This window comes from Colletotrichum scovillei (assembly GCF_011075155.1).
Source record: "Colletotrichum scovillei strain TJNH1 chromosome Unknown Contig00001, whole genome shotgun sequence".
NCBI lineage: Eukaryota > Fungi > Ascomycota > Sordariomycetes > Glomerellales > Glomerellaceae > Colletotrichum > Colletotrichum scovillei.
The window spans coordinates 4,249,528-4,261,775 of NW_023336259.1; the positions used below are offsets into that span (position 1 = coordinate 4,249,528).

General features: G+C 54.2%; 3 protein-coding genes across 3 annotated transcripts; 1 reads left to right on the forward strand and 2 right to left on the reverse strand.

The window, feature by feature from the left end:
- Positions 1–538: 538 nt before the first annotated feature.
- Positions 539–3,791, reverse strand: HER10_EVM0010152 (uncharacterized protein). Its single transcript, XM_035479621.1, has 4 exons — positions 2,393–3,791; positions 2,012–2,269; positions 1,707–1,955; positions 539–1,649 (listed from the first exon to the last, which is right to left on the reverse strand). Exons 1-4 carry the CDS (start codon positions 2,633–2,635, stop codon positions 756–758), a joined length of 1,644 nt encoding a protein of 547 aa, XP_035338810.1. The 5' UTR covers positions 2,636–3,791; the 3' UTR covers positions 539–755.
- A 2,132-nt stretch (positions 3,792–5,923) lies between these two features.
- Positions 5,924–7,654, forward strand: HER10_EVM0006268 (uncharacterized protein; the record flags this gene model as incomplete). Its single annotated transcript, XM_035475859.1, has 3 exons — positions 5,924–6,442; positions 6,494–6,975; positions 7,135–7,654. The coding sequence occupies 3 exons, from the start codon at positions 5,924–5,926 to the stop codon at positions 7,652–7,654; spliced, it is 1,521 nt and encodes a 506-aa protein (XP_035338428.1).
- Positions 7,655–8,199: 545 nt separating this feature from the next.
- Positions 8,200–10,599, reverse strand: HER10_EVM0010661 (5'-nucleotidase domain-containing protein). The gene has a single exon (XM_035480114.1). The coding sequence runs from the start codon at positions 10,044–10,046 to the stop codon at positions 8,274–8,276; it is 1,773 nt and encodes a 590-aa protein (XP_035338855.1). The 5' UTR covers positions 10,047–10,599; the 3' UTR covers positions 8,200–8,273.
- Between the last annotated feature and the right edge of the window lie 1,649 nt (positions 10,600–12,248).

Genomic DNA, 12,248 nt, shown 5'->3' on the forward strand with positions numbered 1-12,248 from the left:
GATTACTGCCCGCCGATACTGCTCACCTCCATGCGGGAACTCGATACTGGGGGTATTATATATTGCAATGCGCGAACATAAAGGGGCAACTGCATGATAATAAGGGTTGTTAGCAGCGTACTTGAACTTAAATATAGAGAGAAGTTTGCAGACCGAAAAAGACTAGATAGATAAGGGTTGATATTGTGATCCTGAATTGTTGGTGTAGTAGCTATGGTTACGGTATCGAAGATTCGTGATGGCTTTCTCCGGTGAGATACAAGCGGCCCAAATACCGTGCCCAAGGTATCTGCACTTTGCCTTCTTCATGATTGGGCAAGACACCAGAACGCAAGGTTGATGAACATATCCGAAGAAAGGACTCATCCGTATTCGCTGTCTAGGTCCTTCAGGGCCATCCTCGAGCTAAGACCTGAAAGAGGAAAGCAATCAAGGCTAATCACGAAAGACCAAGATTGTAGATCTTTAATCAAAGACCGCCTAGTGTCCTTGTCATAAGCACATCGTCATTGTGACCACCGGGGGGCATCATCCAAGATTGAACATTAATCGTTGCGTATCATTAAACGCTATCTATGCTGAAAGTGATTCTATCATGCTATAGTACTGACACAGATTGTCGCTGAGAGACAACCAAGAAGCTTCCAATCCAGGAGCTAGATACCTCCAAGAAGGAAGCCAGTCAACTGTTGCTCATCACCATCCAGAAGGTCTCGGTGTAGAACCTAAAATTTGTGTCGGACCAGACAAATTCTTTACTCGTTATCCGTAACCTTGATAACAGTAGACTTGAACTGGCGCGCAGGGATCTTGCGGTTGAAGAGAATATCAGCCTCACGGTACGAGCGGTGCTTGAGCTCAGGCAAGAAGAAGAAGGCCATGATCCAGCACACACAAGCGGTACCGCCCCAGACGAAACCGCACTTTCCAGCAACGTTCCAGCCCGTGGGGTTGAGGAGCTGCGAGGCGAGGTAGATCATGGGGATCTCGGCGACGTAGTAGGCGGCGCGACCGACGGCGGTGCTGAGGGCACGGAGGCGGACGGCAGAGGTCTCGGCGATAATGGTGTAGGAGATGGGGCCGAGAGTACCCGCGAAGACGAAAGAGATCAATATTCCCAGAACGGCTTGGGCGTAGTTGGTGGCGCTGTTCTGGGGGATTGAGGCGCAGACACCCAGGAGCATGAGGAAGGTAATGTTGACGGCCGTGCCCCAGAGGTAGATTGTGCGGCGGCCGAACCAGGCGGTCAAGGGCCAGGACAGAGCGTTTGCGACGAACTGGAGGCACGAGTTGATGAGGTTGAGGTTGAAGGCCATGTCGTGGGCCATGCCGGCCTGCTCGAAGAAGAATGTGGCCTGGTTGGCGATGAGGTTACCGGCGAAGTTCTGCGAGGCGTACATCAGGCAGGTAATTGTTGTACGGCGGAGATCGACGCCCTTGAAGAGGTCGAGGAGAGTCGGGGTTCCACCGATGTTGGCCTCGATCTGGACGGTACGCTCGATCATGGCGAGCTTGCGCTGAGCTTGGCCGGCGGTGCCGTGGGTGGGGCCGAGACGCTGGACGGAGCGGAGGGCTTCTTCCTTGCGTCCGCGGCGGATGAGCCACCAAGGGGACTCGGGAGCAAACCAGAGGATTACCATGAGGGGAAGCTGGAGATCGCGTCAGCCTATGGTCATGCGAAGTACACGGGAGATGGGTAAACTCACGGGGAAGATCCACTGGAGAGCGAGGGGCGCGCGCCACGCCCACTCGTCGGTACGGCTGTTGAAGCCAAGAGTTGCGCCGGCGACGATGATGGAACCGATGGACCAAGACATCTGCAGAGTGGCCGTGCAGGCACCACGCAGGGCAAGGGGGACAATCTCAGAGGCGTAAGCGGGGCCGATGGCGATGAAGAAACCCCAGGGAACACCCTCGAATGCCTGTCCGATGGTGAGGACCTCAAGCGAGTTGGCCTAAATTAGGGTCAGTACATATTCTGATGCGTAACACTGCGATCGGGATTGCCTACAAAGAAGGAGATGAAAATGGTGGCGTTCATCATGACCAAGGCAACCATGGTAGCCAGGCGATATCCGAGCTTGTTGACGACCGGGCCGGCGAGGAAGACACCAACGAAGGCACCACACTGGCCGGCCTGGAAGAGGGCGGACTGCCACTTTGTCTCAATAGCCTTGCCGCCGCCAGCGACTTCGACACCGTATCTATCTTGAAAAGCCTTTTGGGCAACAAAGTTGCCGTTCAAGAACATGTCGAAAGATTCCATGACCTGGTGGACGAGTACCCCAATTAGCAACTGACTCGCGAGCCTGAAGACGGGATGGCGGCCCGAAGAGCCGCCAACACACGCAGGGGTTGATCCCCCAAGCACAAAGAATGAAGGGAAACTTACAATGGTGAAGCACATGATAAAGGCCCAGAAACAAGCCTTAGGGTGCGTCTTGACGGCTTGCCACAGGCCCTGGTTGTGTTCTTCGTTCTCGCCGTCAAAGGCATCGTTCATGAGGTCCGCATCGGCCAGGGTCTTGTTGCCTGCCGCGTCAATGTGGTGGGCATCGCCGACCTTTTCGTCGACAAAGACATTGTCGTCTCTGCTGGAGGCGTCGTGCCCGTCCTGGGCGAGACCCGTCGACATCTTGGGCTGAGTTTGTGTGAGAGTTCCGAGGGTGGTCGTGGTTGGTGGTGGCTGCAAAATCGGGAGATTTTGGCCAACAGCAAGTTGCAACTAGCAAAAAGCCAAGAGAGAACAAGCAACGGCCAAGAGGCAACAAGCAAAAAAGCCAAGAGAAATTTGGAGTCGCCCTGGTGGCCAAGATTTCTTTCTAGGAAAGGGGAAATCGGGAGCATCCGGTCTTATACCATCCACCTGCCCCCAACGCCGGGGACGGGAGCGGCCTTCAAAGGCTTGCTGCTGCTGACGAGATGGGCTTGACAAAAGACGAGGAAATGCTGATTTCGGTATTCTCATTGGTGCGCGTAAGAATACGGGTAGGACGGGGCTCTGCGGAGCTTTGGAGTAAGCATCGTGTCCTGACCATGTCCCTGAGGACGTCCGGGGTGTCTGGGGGACAAGAAGACTCTTGATAGGTGGGAGAACTCTAGTGACTCTTCGTGCGGGGGGATCGTGCGGGGAGCGGGGAGTCTCGAGGTCCAGTTCTCCAAAGGCCAGCCGAGGTGACGGAGGTGTTGGACGGGATGGGCATGGTGTTGGACTGGAAGAGCCTAGGAGGTGGATGAAGTGGATGAGCAAGATGATGTGGATGAAGAGGAGGAGGAGAATGGATGGAGAGGAGAAGTTTGGAGAAAAGTTGGAGAGACCCAGTTGTGTCCTGGTCCAAGACTAAACCAAACCTTGCCTAGCTGTGTTATCCTGGCTCACCCCCTTGCTTGAGGCAACTTGAAGCCGCATTGTGCAAATCGCAACTGGTTGCATTTCAGATGGGCTTCGGATGGCTTCGGGCACTAGTCAAAGGCCCGATGCCGTTTCATGCGCTGATGCGCTCGCTTCAGCAGCCAGCGTTTGCATATTTGTGCCGGTAGATTTGCGTGGCCTGACGATGACATTTCAGCCGTCCATCCGGTATCCGGTCCTGTAGGCAGAGTAGCATTTTACTATAGCCAAAGGTCGTTGCAGAAAGCGGCCCCGATTTCCCCAGGAAACTTTGACGGCGGGTATCCGTACGAATATTCGTATGTACTCCGTACTCCGTACTCACCCGCTCAACCCAGTTTGGTTCCCACTCAACTTAGCCTATGACGTTTGTCGACGTGGTTGGGTTTCTTTCCTAACCTGGGCTTAGAAAAAGTTCGTTCTGGTCGGCCCGTATTCAAGGGGCAGTGTGGAGACAAAGAATTGCTTTTGGCCAGGGTTCAGCCAGTGATGTTCTCGAGGAATCAGACGAAAACTAATCGCCCCTCTTGGACTGTTGGACATGCCATGTCGATTGGCATGTCAAGTTGAGAACACTGGAGACCGGACGAGTAGACTGCTTTAAGCTTGGGTACGCTCTTCTCCCCCAGAAAGGCCCACTGAACTCCAGACTCCAGAATATGATGGACAAATGGAAGAAATGACGACTATCAGTTCCCCACGGGTGCCGCGGGGATGCAAACCTTGATTCTTTGACATGGCATCAGTATCACGAGGGTGGCCCATACCCACCATTCATCCCAGACCCAGACAACTTTCGATTCGCCTCATAGCATGTGACTTGGTGATTTAGATCTTTAGCCGAACTTTTGCTAGCCGGCCCACCGCTACTCACAATCTCTGGGGGCCTCCAGAAAACGGTGTGCCTAACCCTATGCGTGCGAATCAGACGTAGTCGCCGTTGGCCCGTAGATGCTATTCACAACTCTCTCCCTACAACCTCAACCACGGCCCCATACCCCGCAACAGCAAAGTCTCAACCGCTAGGTTTTGAACCACAATCAAGATATAACCGTGATCAAGCCAGCCGCTCGGTCAGACGGGCGCTCGGTAATCTTGCACGCCGTCTATGGCCCCGTCACTCTTTTGACACTTTGCTAGCTGGGTGCCGAAGCCGTGGTGGTGGTCCCTCGGTACGCGTGCGGCTGCAAAAAAACGACACGGGTATCCCTCGCTCTCGGCAGCGAGCTCCGACGGCGTCGTCTATCGCCGCTGCCCAGCAGCAAGCCAACCGGCTTGGCGTTGATCCTTTGACAGCCGCCAGCGTCAGCGGCTGATTTCGGTCTTCCGAATCAATGAAATCGCTTCCCGGCTACCGACGCGGCCACTGATTGGTTGCATCTGGCAAGGTTCATCTGCAGCGCAGTTCAGACCCTTTCGCCAAAGTGTTTAACCGTTCGGGTTGATTTATTCTCTCGGCTTTTAAACATACACGGGGTTTCCATACGGAAAGGATTCAATACCTTGTTTAATCCAACCTGGATTCCGGATGGTAATTGCTCGAACTGCTCGTGGTTTTGCAGAAGAACACGATCGTAACCAAGTTTGATGCACCACTACACCACTACGTGCGTTTCATGCCTATCTTCAACTCTGCCTCTTTCGACATTGATAAAGGGCGGATATAGGAGAATTTTCGGCCAAACAACACGTACTCGTCATTGGCTAGTCTGAGGAAGTCCATCACTAACGCCATCTATCAGCCGAAGGAATCTCGAAGCACAGATCGAGCAACTTGGTGAAGAGTTCAGACCACGCCACCGTGCGCTGACCATCCGCCCAGAGCGTTGCAACACCTAACCCAAGAGCTTTGGCGAGCGAGTCGGCCCAGAAGCCCAACTCCAAGATGATGTAGACACATCGGCGCAGTTGGCTCTTTGGGTTGAGGCAATTTCCATCATAGAGAATTGAGCAACAACGGAATGGTAATGTTCGGAGCCTGCAAACCTAAATCCCGAAATTCTATTTTGAATGATCTAGGATGTTGCTGGTAATTCTCTAGGAGCTCGCCTTTTTCCGCTCCGGCTCCACTGCCTCCCGCCAAGAGTTTGCGTGACCATCCGTTGCATCTCAAGATTTTCACGTTCGAGCAAACGAGAGATTCGAGACTTGACTAGCATGGCACTGCTCGGTTCAAAAGACACAAGATCATGCCAGACAGTGGGCATTTGCAGCTATTGATCACCAAGTCTGTAGACTTGTTTGATCATTGAAGCCTGTTCATCAACTTGTCGAGTCGACCTCGAGTCAGGGTAGCTGCAGGGGCCAGGGAAGATCACTTAATCAATCTTCAACTCCGTACCAAAAAAAATTACCCCTGTCTCAATCCCGCAGAAATCTCAATATCTGTTCAGTTGATCTTCCGTCACCCTCTGAATCCACGATTCCAACCGGTCACTCCGTGGATACGGATACCAACACCTACACGGATACGCTGCCTCACAAGGCAGTAGTCGAGCCCATATATAACCGGATAGCAAGGGCGCCCACGAAATGGACTCTCTGCCCCAAGAAATATTGGACAACATCCTCGGTCGCATACCTGCGCGAGAGAGCGACATCCGAAATGATTATCTCTGGGAGCTCCAAAACTGGACGGATGTTAATTCGGAAGAATTCGACCCTGAGACACCGCGTCTTCGACCGGATCTTGCGGCCGTGTGCCGCAAATTTCAGCTGGGCATCGAACGGGCAACCTTTCACTCGCTCAGAATCACGAGTGACGACTTGGAGTCCGTCCGAGATGCCTTCAAACGGTGCCCCAACCGCCAGACTTCACTACGCGAGCTGCACGTGGACATTGTGACACCCGAATACCGGCACAGCTCAGGGCCCTCGGCCATCATCGAGAACATGGCACACTGCGACATTGCTCACACGGAGATTCTGAGAGAGTTGATGATTATGCTATCCGAATGGCCAGACGACACGCGAGTATCATTGTCCATCAGCCTCACTACCTATATTAAACACAACAGACAATCAAAAAACATCGAGCTTTACCATTTTAATGTGGTGAATCCTCAACTCCTTCCGATCGTGCCATGCGTCCGGAGCTTGAAGTTCTCGTTCTTACACTTCTCTCCGAGACGGAATGTCGACGGCGACTTCCTCCTTATGCAAAAATTTCCCAACTTGGAGTCTTTCGACCTCAATGCTCGGGAGTTCCCCTTCTTTATCAAACCGCGACGAGAAATGCGAAAGTCTCTGATCAACACCCTTTCATCATATCAGTTCCCGACATCGGCAAGGCACGGAAAGCTTATCATCTCACCCAATGAATACGGTCCCTTCCAGCAGCTACCGCAGATGACCAAAGACGGGGAGAGCGATCCTCTCTTTGTGAGCCTGCGCCGAGCGATTGGCGGCTTTTCAGAATTCGAGTACGCGGGCCATCTCAGCTCTTCTTTCTTCTGGTCGCCACCTCCCAGTCTGGGCGATGCAGTCCCGTATTGGCAGAACATGACCAAGCTCAAGGTTGATTGCGACATGGTCTCGCCCAGCGGAGAGTGGTACCTGAAGCACTATAACACGCGCATTGTCGAGTTTCTGGCCAGCACCGGCAAAACAGTGCCAGGCGCAACCTGAGAAGGAGATGCTGAGGAGCCGGTGTGGGAAGCTTCTGTTTCGGAACTCGAGAGACGCAGAAACATCGAACGTTCCTACTTGGAGAAAGACCCCCCAGACTGGCAGTATAGCGTCAGCGGCGACGACAAAGTAGCCGTCTGGACCGTCAATGAGAAGGTCATGGTTCCAATGCTCACATCCATGGCCAAGGCGGCGGGCCAGATGATCTCCCTCAAGGAACTCCGGTTCAGAGTCCTCTTGGCTAGGTACGAAAGAGGCGACGACTCCGAAGGATTCCATCGCTTCCACGTTAATTATCTCGCTCCCGGGGTCGAGCCATATGTCGGCGTAGCAGAGTTCCCGCGGTGCTGTTGCTCGTCTAAGGACTTTGTACCGGAGTATAGGGCGCGCCAGGCCGGCGACTTGGAGAAGGCTCGTTTGCTGCTCAAAATCAAAACCGAGAATCTGAAGCGTGAAGGGTTAAAGGACTCCTGTCCGGATAGCCCAAGGTGGCTTTTGAATATGGATCAGTGGCAGCCGAATGAAGAGTTGCTCGACTTGTTTAGGCAAGTAGGGAGAAAGGCCCATTCAAAGGATGCGGTCATCATTCGACACGTACACCATCATAGACAGGACTATATCTTGGAACAGGACTAGCTGTGGCATCTGTGGAGTCGAGTCACTTGTGATCATGAGGCCGGGCCACTGTTTTGAGATGTCAACTGTGTAATATTACTCCAGGCTACTGAGGCGTGTCGGTCGTTAGGATCAAAACCCGTCAAACTGGACGACAGTTTGAAATGACATTTGGAGCTGAGAAATTGTTTCGGCGTCTACCGGCACATCGGCCCTTGATGAGGTCGAAAGTGATGTACTAAGAATCAAGATCTAACAGCCAGGCTGGACTGAACTTTTAACCCAAGTAGCCTAATCTACCTACGAACCCGACTGTCAGTCCGTAATACCTGCCTGTCACTGTGACAACTTGATACGACAATGGAAACTATGGCTGTAACTCAAGATACATCAATACATGTACGTATCGAGGACATACGGTCTGGAAGATATCTCATCCCTCATAGTACCTCACAAGAGATTAGACGAAAGAACTCAGTCTCTTGACTGGAGGGGCTTGGCCTTGGCAACAGTGTAGCAAGATTCACATAATCATGAATGGATGGCAAAGATCAATAGGCGGAGAACTTTTGATTATTTTTACTCATACATCTACATCGTCCGCATCATTACAACATTACACATTTGTCCAATCCCAGCTTTACATCGCCAGCAGGGCCAACAGGGAGAGACCCACGGCACCCATGCTGACGGAAACCATGCTAGCGCCGCTAGAGCCAGAGGTAGAAGTCGGGGTGGCACCAGTACCGGTGGCAGTGCCGGAAGGAGTAGCTGCAGTGCCGTTGGTTGCGACAATACGGCCCTCAATCTTGGCCTCAACGGGGCTCTTGGCCTCAACATACTGAACGAGGACCTCATCCTGGGTATCAAGGGTCACAAAGTCAGTGGTAGCGACAAAGATGTTGTCACCGCCACCGGCCAGGAAGTCGAGGGTGACGACCTTGTAATCCTTCGCATCGTCCAGGGCCTCGCCGCCGACCTCGACAGAGACGAGCTTGGAACCGTTGTTGCCGGCCGGGTTGTATTCGATGATGATGTTCTTGGAGACCTGGAAGAATGAGGTGATGGGCTCCTGGTTGAACTGGTTGACCTTTGTCACGGCACCCTCGAGGATCTTGCGCAGGTCGGAGCCCTTGTAGGTGATCTCGACAATGGAGTTGCCAAAGGGGAAGGAGGTGAGGACCTCGCCGCGGGTAATGTTACCCTCGTCAATGGTGGCGCGGATACCGCCGGCGTTGATGAGCGCAAAGTCGGGCGGGCTGTCGGCGGAGGAGTTGAGGCGGTACTCATACATGGCGTCGGTCATGACGTTGCCGAGGATGCATTCCTGCTTCTGGCAGAGGGACTGATCGAGCTCGACGTTGGAGACGCCGACGACCTCGGCGGCAAAGGCCTCAAAGGGTCCGCGCCACGACTCGATCTGGGCCTGGAGGGCGGCGTCCTGCTCGGTGGTGTTGGTGAGGTGGATGGGGCCGCCGTGGTAGGCGAGAATCTTGCCCTCGGCATCGTAGGTGACGTCGATGTAGCCGACGTACTCGCCCCAGCGGTAGGCGGTGACGATGAAGACGTCGTCGCCGTCCTTGTTCTGCTTCACGGTGGGGTAGGGGCCCTCTGCGTCCTCCATCGAGCCGAGGAGGGTGTGGGAGTGGCCGCCCATGATGAGGTAGAGGCCGGTGGTCTGCTCAGCGAGCTTCTGGTCCTCCTCGTAACCGATGTGAGTGATGGCGGCGATGCGGGTGATGTTGGTGGTGGACTTGATGTGGTCGATAGTGGACTGCACAGTGCTCACGACATCGAGGAACTTTGTGCCCTCGCCGGGGGAGGAGATGCCCGGAGTGGTGGTGGTGGTGACACCGATGACCGCCAGACCTTGGTCCTCGAAGATGTGGTAAGGCTTGATGGTCTTGTTGAGCTTCTCGTTGTCGGAGACAATGTTGGCCGAGATAATGGGGAACGTGAGGTTCAGCAAGAAGTCACCGAGCTGGTCGTCGCCGCCGTCGAACTCGTGGTTGCCAAGGGTCATGGCATCGAAGCCGAGCTGGTTGATGGTCTCGGCAATCTTCTCGCCCTTGTAGAAGGAGTAGAAGAGCGTGCCCTGGAACTCATCGCCAACGTTCAGCCACAGGGAGTCGTTGTACTGCGGGCGCAGCTCGTCGACGGTGTGCTTGATGCGCGCGTAGCCTCCGTAGCAACCGCGCTCGGGACGGGTGCAGTCGGTGCCCGAAGAGGAGAACTCGTCGAGATGGGCGTGCACATCGTTGACATGGAAGAAGGAGATGTTGTAGTTGCCCTCGGCGTCGATGCCACGCTTGGAGAGGCGAGACGAGTAAAGGTGGTCACCGTCTTCCTTCTCAGGAACCGCCAAAGCGGCACCGGCCAAGGCCAGAGCCAGCGTCGGGAGAGACTGGCGCATCGTGAGCGAGGGGAATCGCGAAGTCCGGAAGGTGGGAGGTAAAAGAGGGAGCTCAAAAGGCCGCAAACAAGCTCGATCTGATGTCAAGGTTGCGCGAGAAGTCAATTAAGCCTTCACGATGCCACGGTTGAGTATGCGCCACGCAGAGTTCTTGAGGAAAACTTTCTTCTACTACTGACGATCGCAATTCTTCTCTTTCCGGGCTCCTGGAGCTACCCGCGCGAATATATACAAATTTTTGCTTCTGCCCAGAGCTTGCGGGCAGCAATTGGAGAGTGGAACAAACAAGAACCACATGCGATCAATTGTGACGGCGGTGGCACGGGCAACGCAGCGCGACAGCTTCGAACGGGGGCCTGCATCTCGGAAAGCATCTCTCTCTGATCGCTGAGTGGCTGGATAGACACGACAAGACACCAAAGGACCCCCGTTGGAGGTTCTTCTGGCCGCATGCCAAGACATTGGCAAAGTGGTTGATGCCGGGAAAGACAGCTTCTTCGGTGATGAAGTAGCATTTGCCAAGAGACGCGGACAGATGAGGGGTGAGATACACGTTGTGGTGGTGGTTTGGATGATTGGCTTATCAGCGGTCCCTTTGCCTCTTCTGGAGCACGCGTTGGCCCGGCGGAGGCCCTTTGACTTCTGTCATGGAGGGACGGACGGGTCTGGGGGACCTGAACCGGGGTTCATGAATTGGTAGGTAGTGTGGTGTTCCTCCAGACGATGCCATGCGACTCGCGGCCAATGTGCGGTCAGTTACGCATCACGGTCTCTCTTCAGCTCGTTGGGCTTCCCACAAAGGGTGACCGAGAAGGGCTTGTCTGACCTGTGGACGGATGCAGCCGAAGCTATGTTGGCAAATGGTGTGGCGGGCAGAGTTCATCGAGCTTTGCTCCTCTATCCGGTCCCGTGCCATCACTTGCTTGCATGGGTACCGCATGGCGAGGAGCCTCAACTGGTTCGGTGTGAAAGGAACACCCTGATGAACATCTGCGGAGCAACTAGACGCTCATCATGGAGACCAATTGATGCACTCCAGAGTGCCTGCAGAGCGAGACACTCCCTCGGTAACACGACGTGACCTTGATCCAGGTCTAGGGTGGCAATTGTACCCATGGCAAACTCACCATCATGTTGTGCCAGGCCGGCTTGGCCCCCGTCTCCCTTGACTCTGACTGTCTGACAGTTCGTCCGTCCTTCTGCTTCCATCCAAGCTTCAAGCAGTGTGCGTCTCGTCGCGTGGAATGACCACCTGGAAAAGAAACTTGACGATTCCCAAAATCCTCCCACCATCGCTTCACCCCCGCCGGCTTGGGATTGACAAGGTCTTCTGGGCTGGGCTATGGGGTTCGGAGGAGCAACAAATAACGTTAATCCAGTCACTGTCCAATCCCACGCCGCGCTTAGGAACTTTCTCTGATAACGTTGGGGAGACACCTAGGCCGAAGACGGAAGGTCAAAGTTATTGCGCTGACCTCCGCTTCGCCTGTCGAGAACTCGCGTGCGTGTTTTCAGCTGCGATCCCGGCGGACAAGGCTGGGCCAGCTGCTGCTCCGAGCTTGCGCAGCACTGTGGGTTATTGGTTCCTGAACTCGGAATCACAGAAGAGAGCCAAGATTCCCAGCGATAAGAAGGCCTTCGATATTGTGGCTGCTTCTTCACCGGGGATGAGCTACCCTTTCAGGGCAAGAGAGCACGCGAGCCTATCTGTGTCGCTCAATATTCCGATAGGAAGCTTTAAAGACAGGAATGGATGATGGCCATGAAGTAGTCGGATGTCGCCGAGGAGCGGCCCTACAGCTGGGTATTTGCAGTGGCTAGTCGATGCAGCAGTACGGCGCAGCGAGAGCTTGGAAGTAGATATCAAGTGTATAGTGAGTTGGTGCATGCCATACGTAATTGACCAAGTATCACAGTATTCGTACGAATTGATGTCGCGTTGATATGCGGTATCTCATGACGTGGGTACTCCGTAGAGCTTGAGAGGATAGGAGGGCGGGCAACCGGCGGGAATGTGGGGGAGGTCCGGAGATGCCAGCGGAAGTCCCGACTTATCGGGATCGCCCGATGCAACACTTGGCCACACTTCATGTGACTAAGGTAGTAACATATCTAATGCATGATAATCTGGATGTGATACTCAGGATTAAGAGCGAATCCAATTCAAAGTTCTGCTTGAGAAAGTGTCGCATGAAGCCGCTC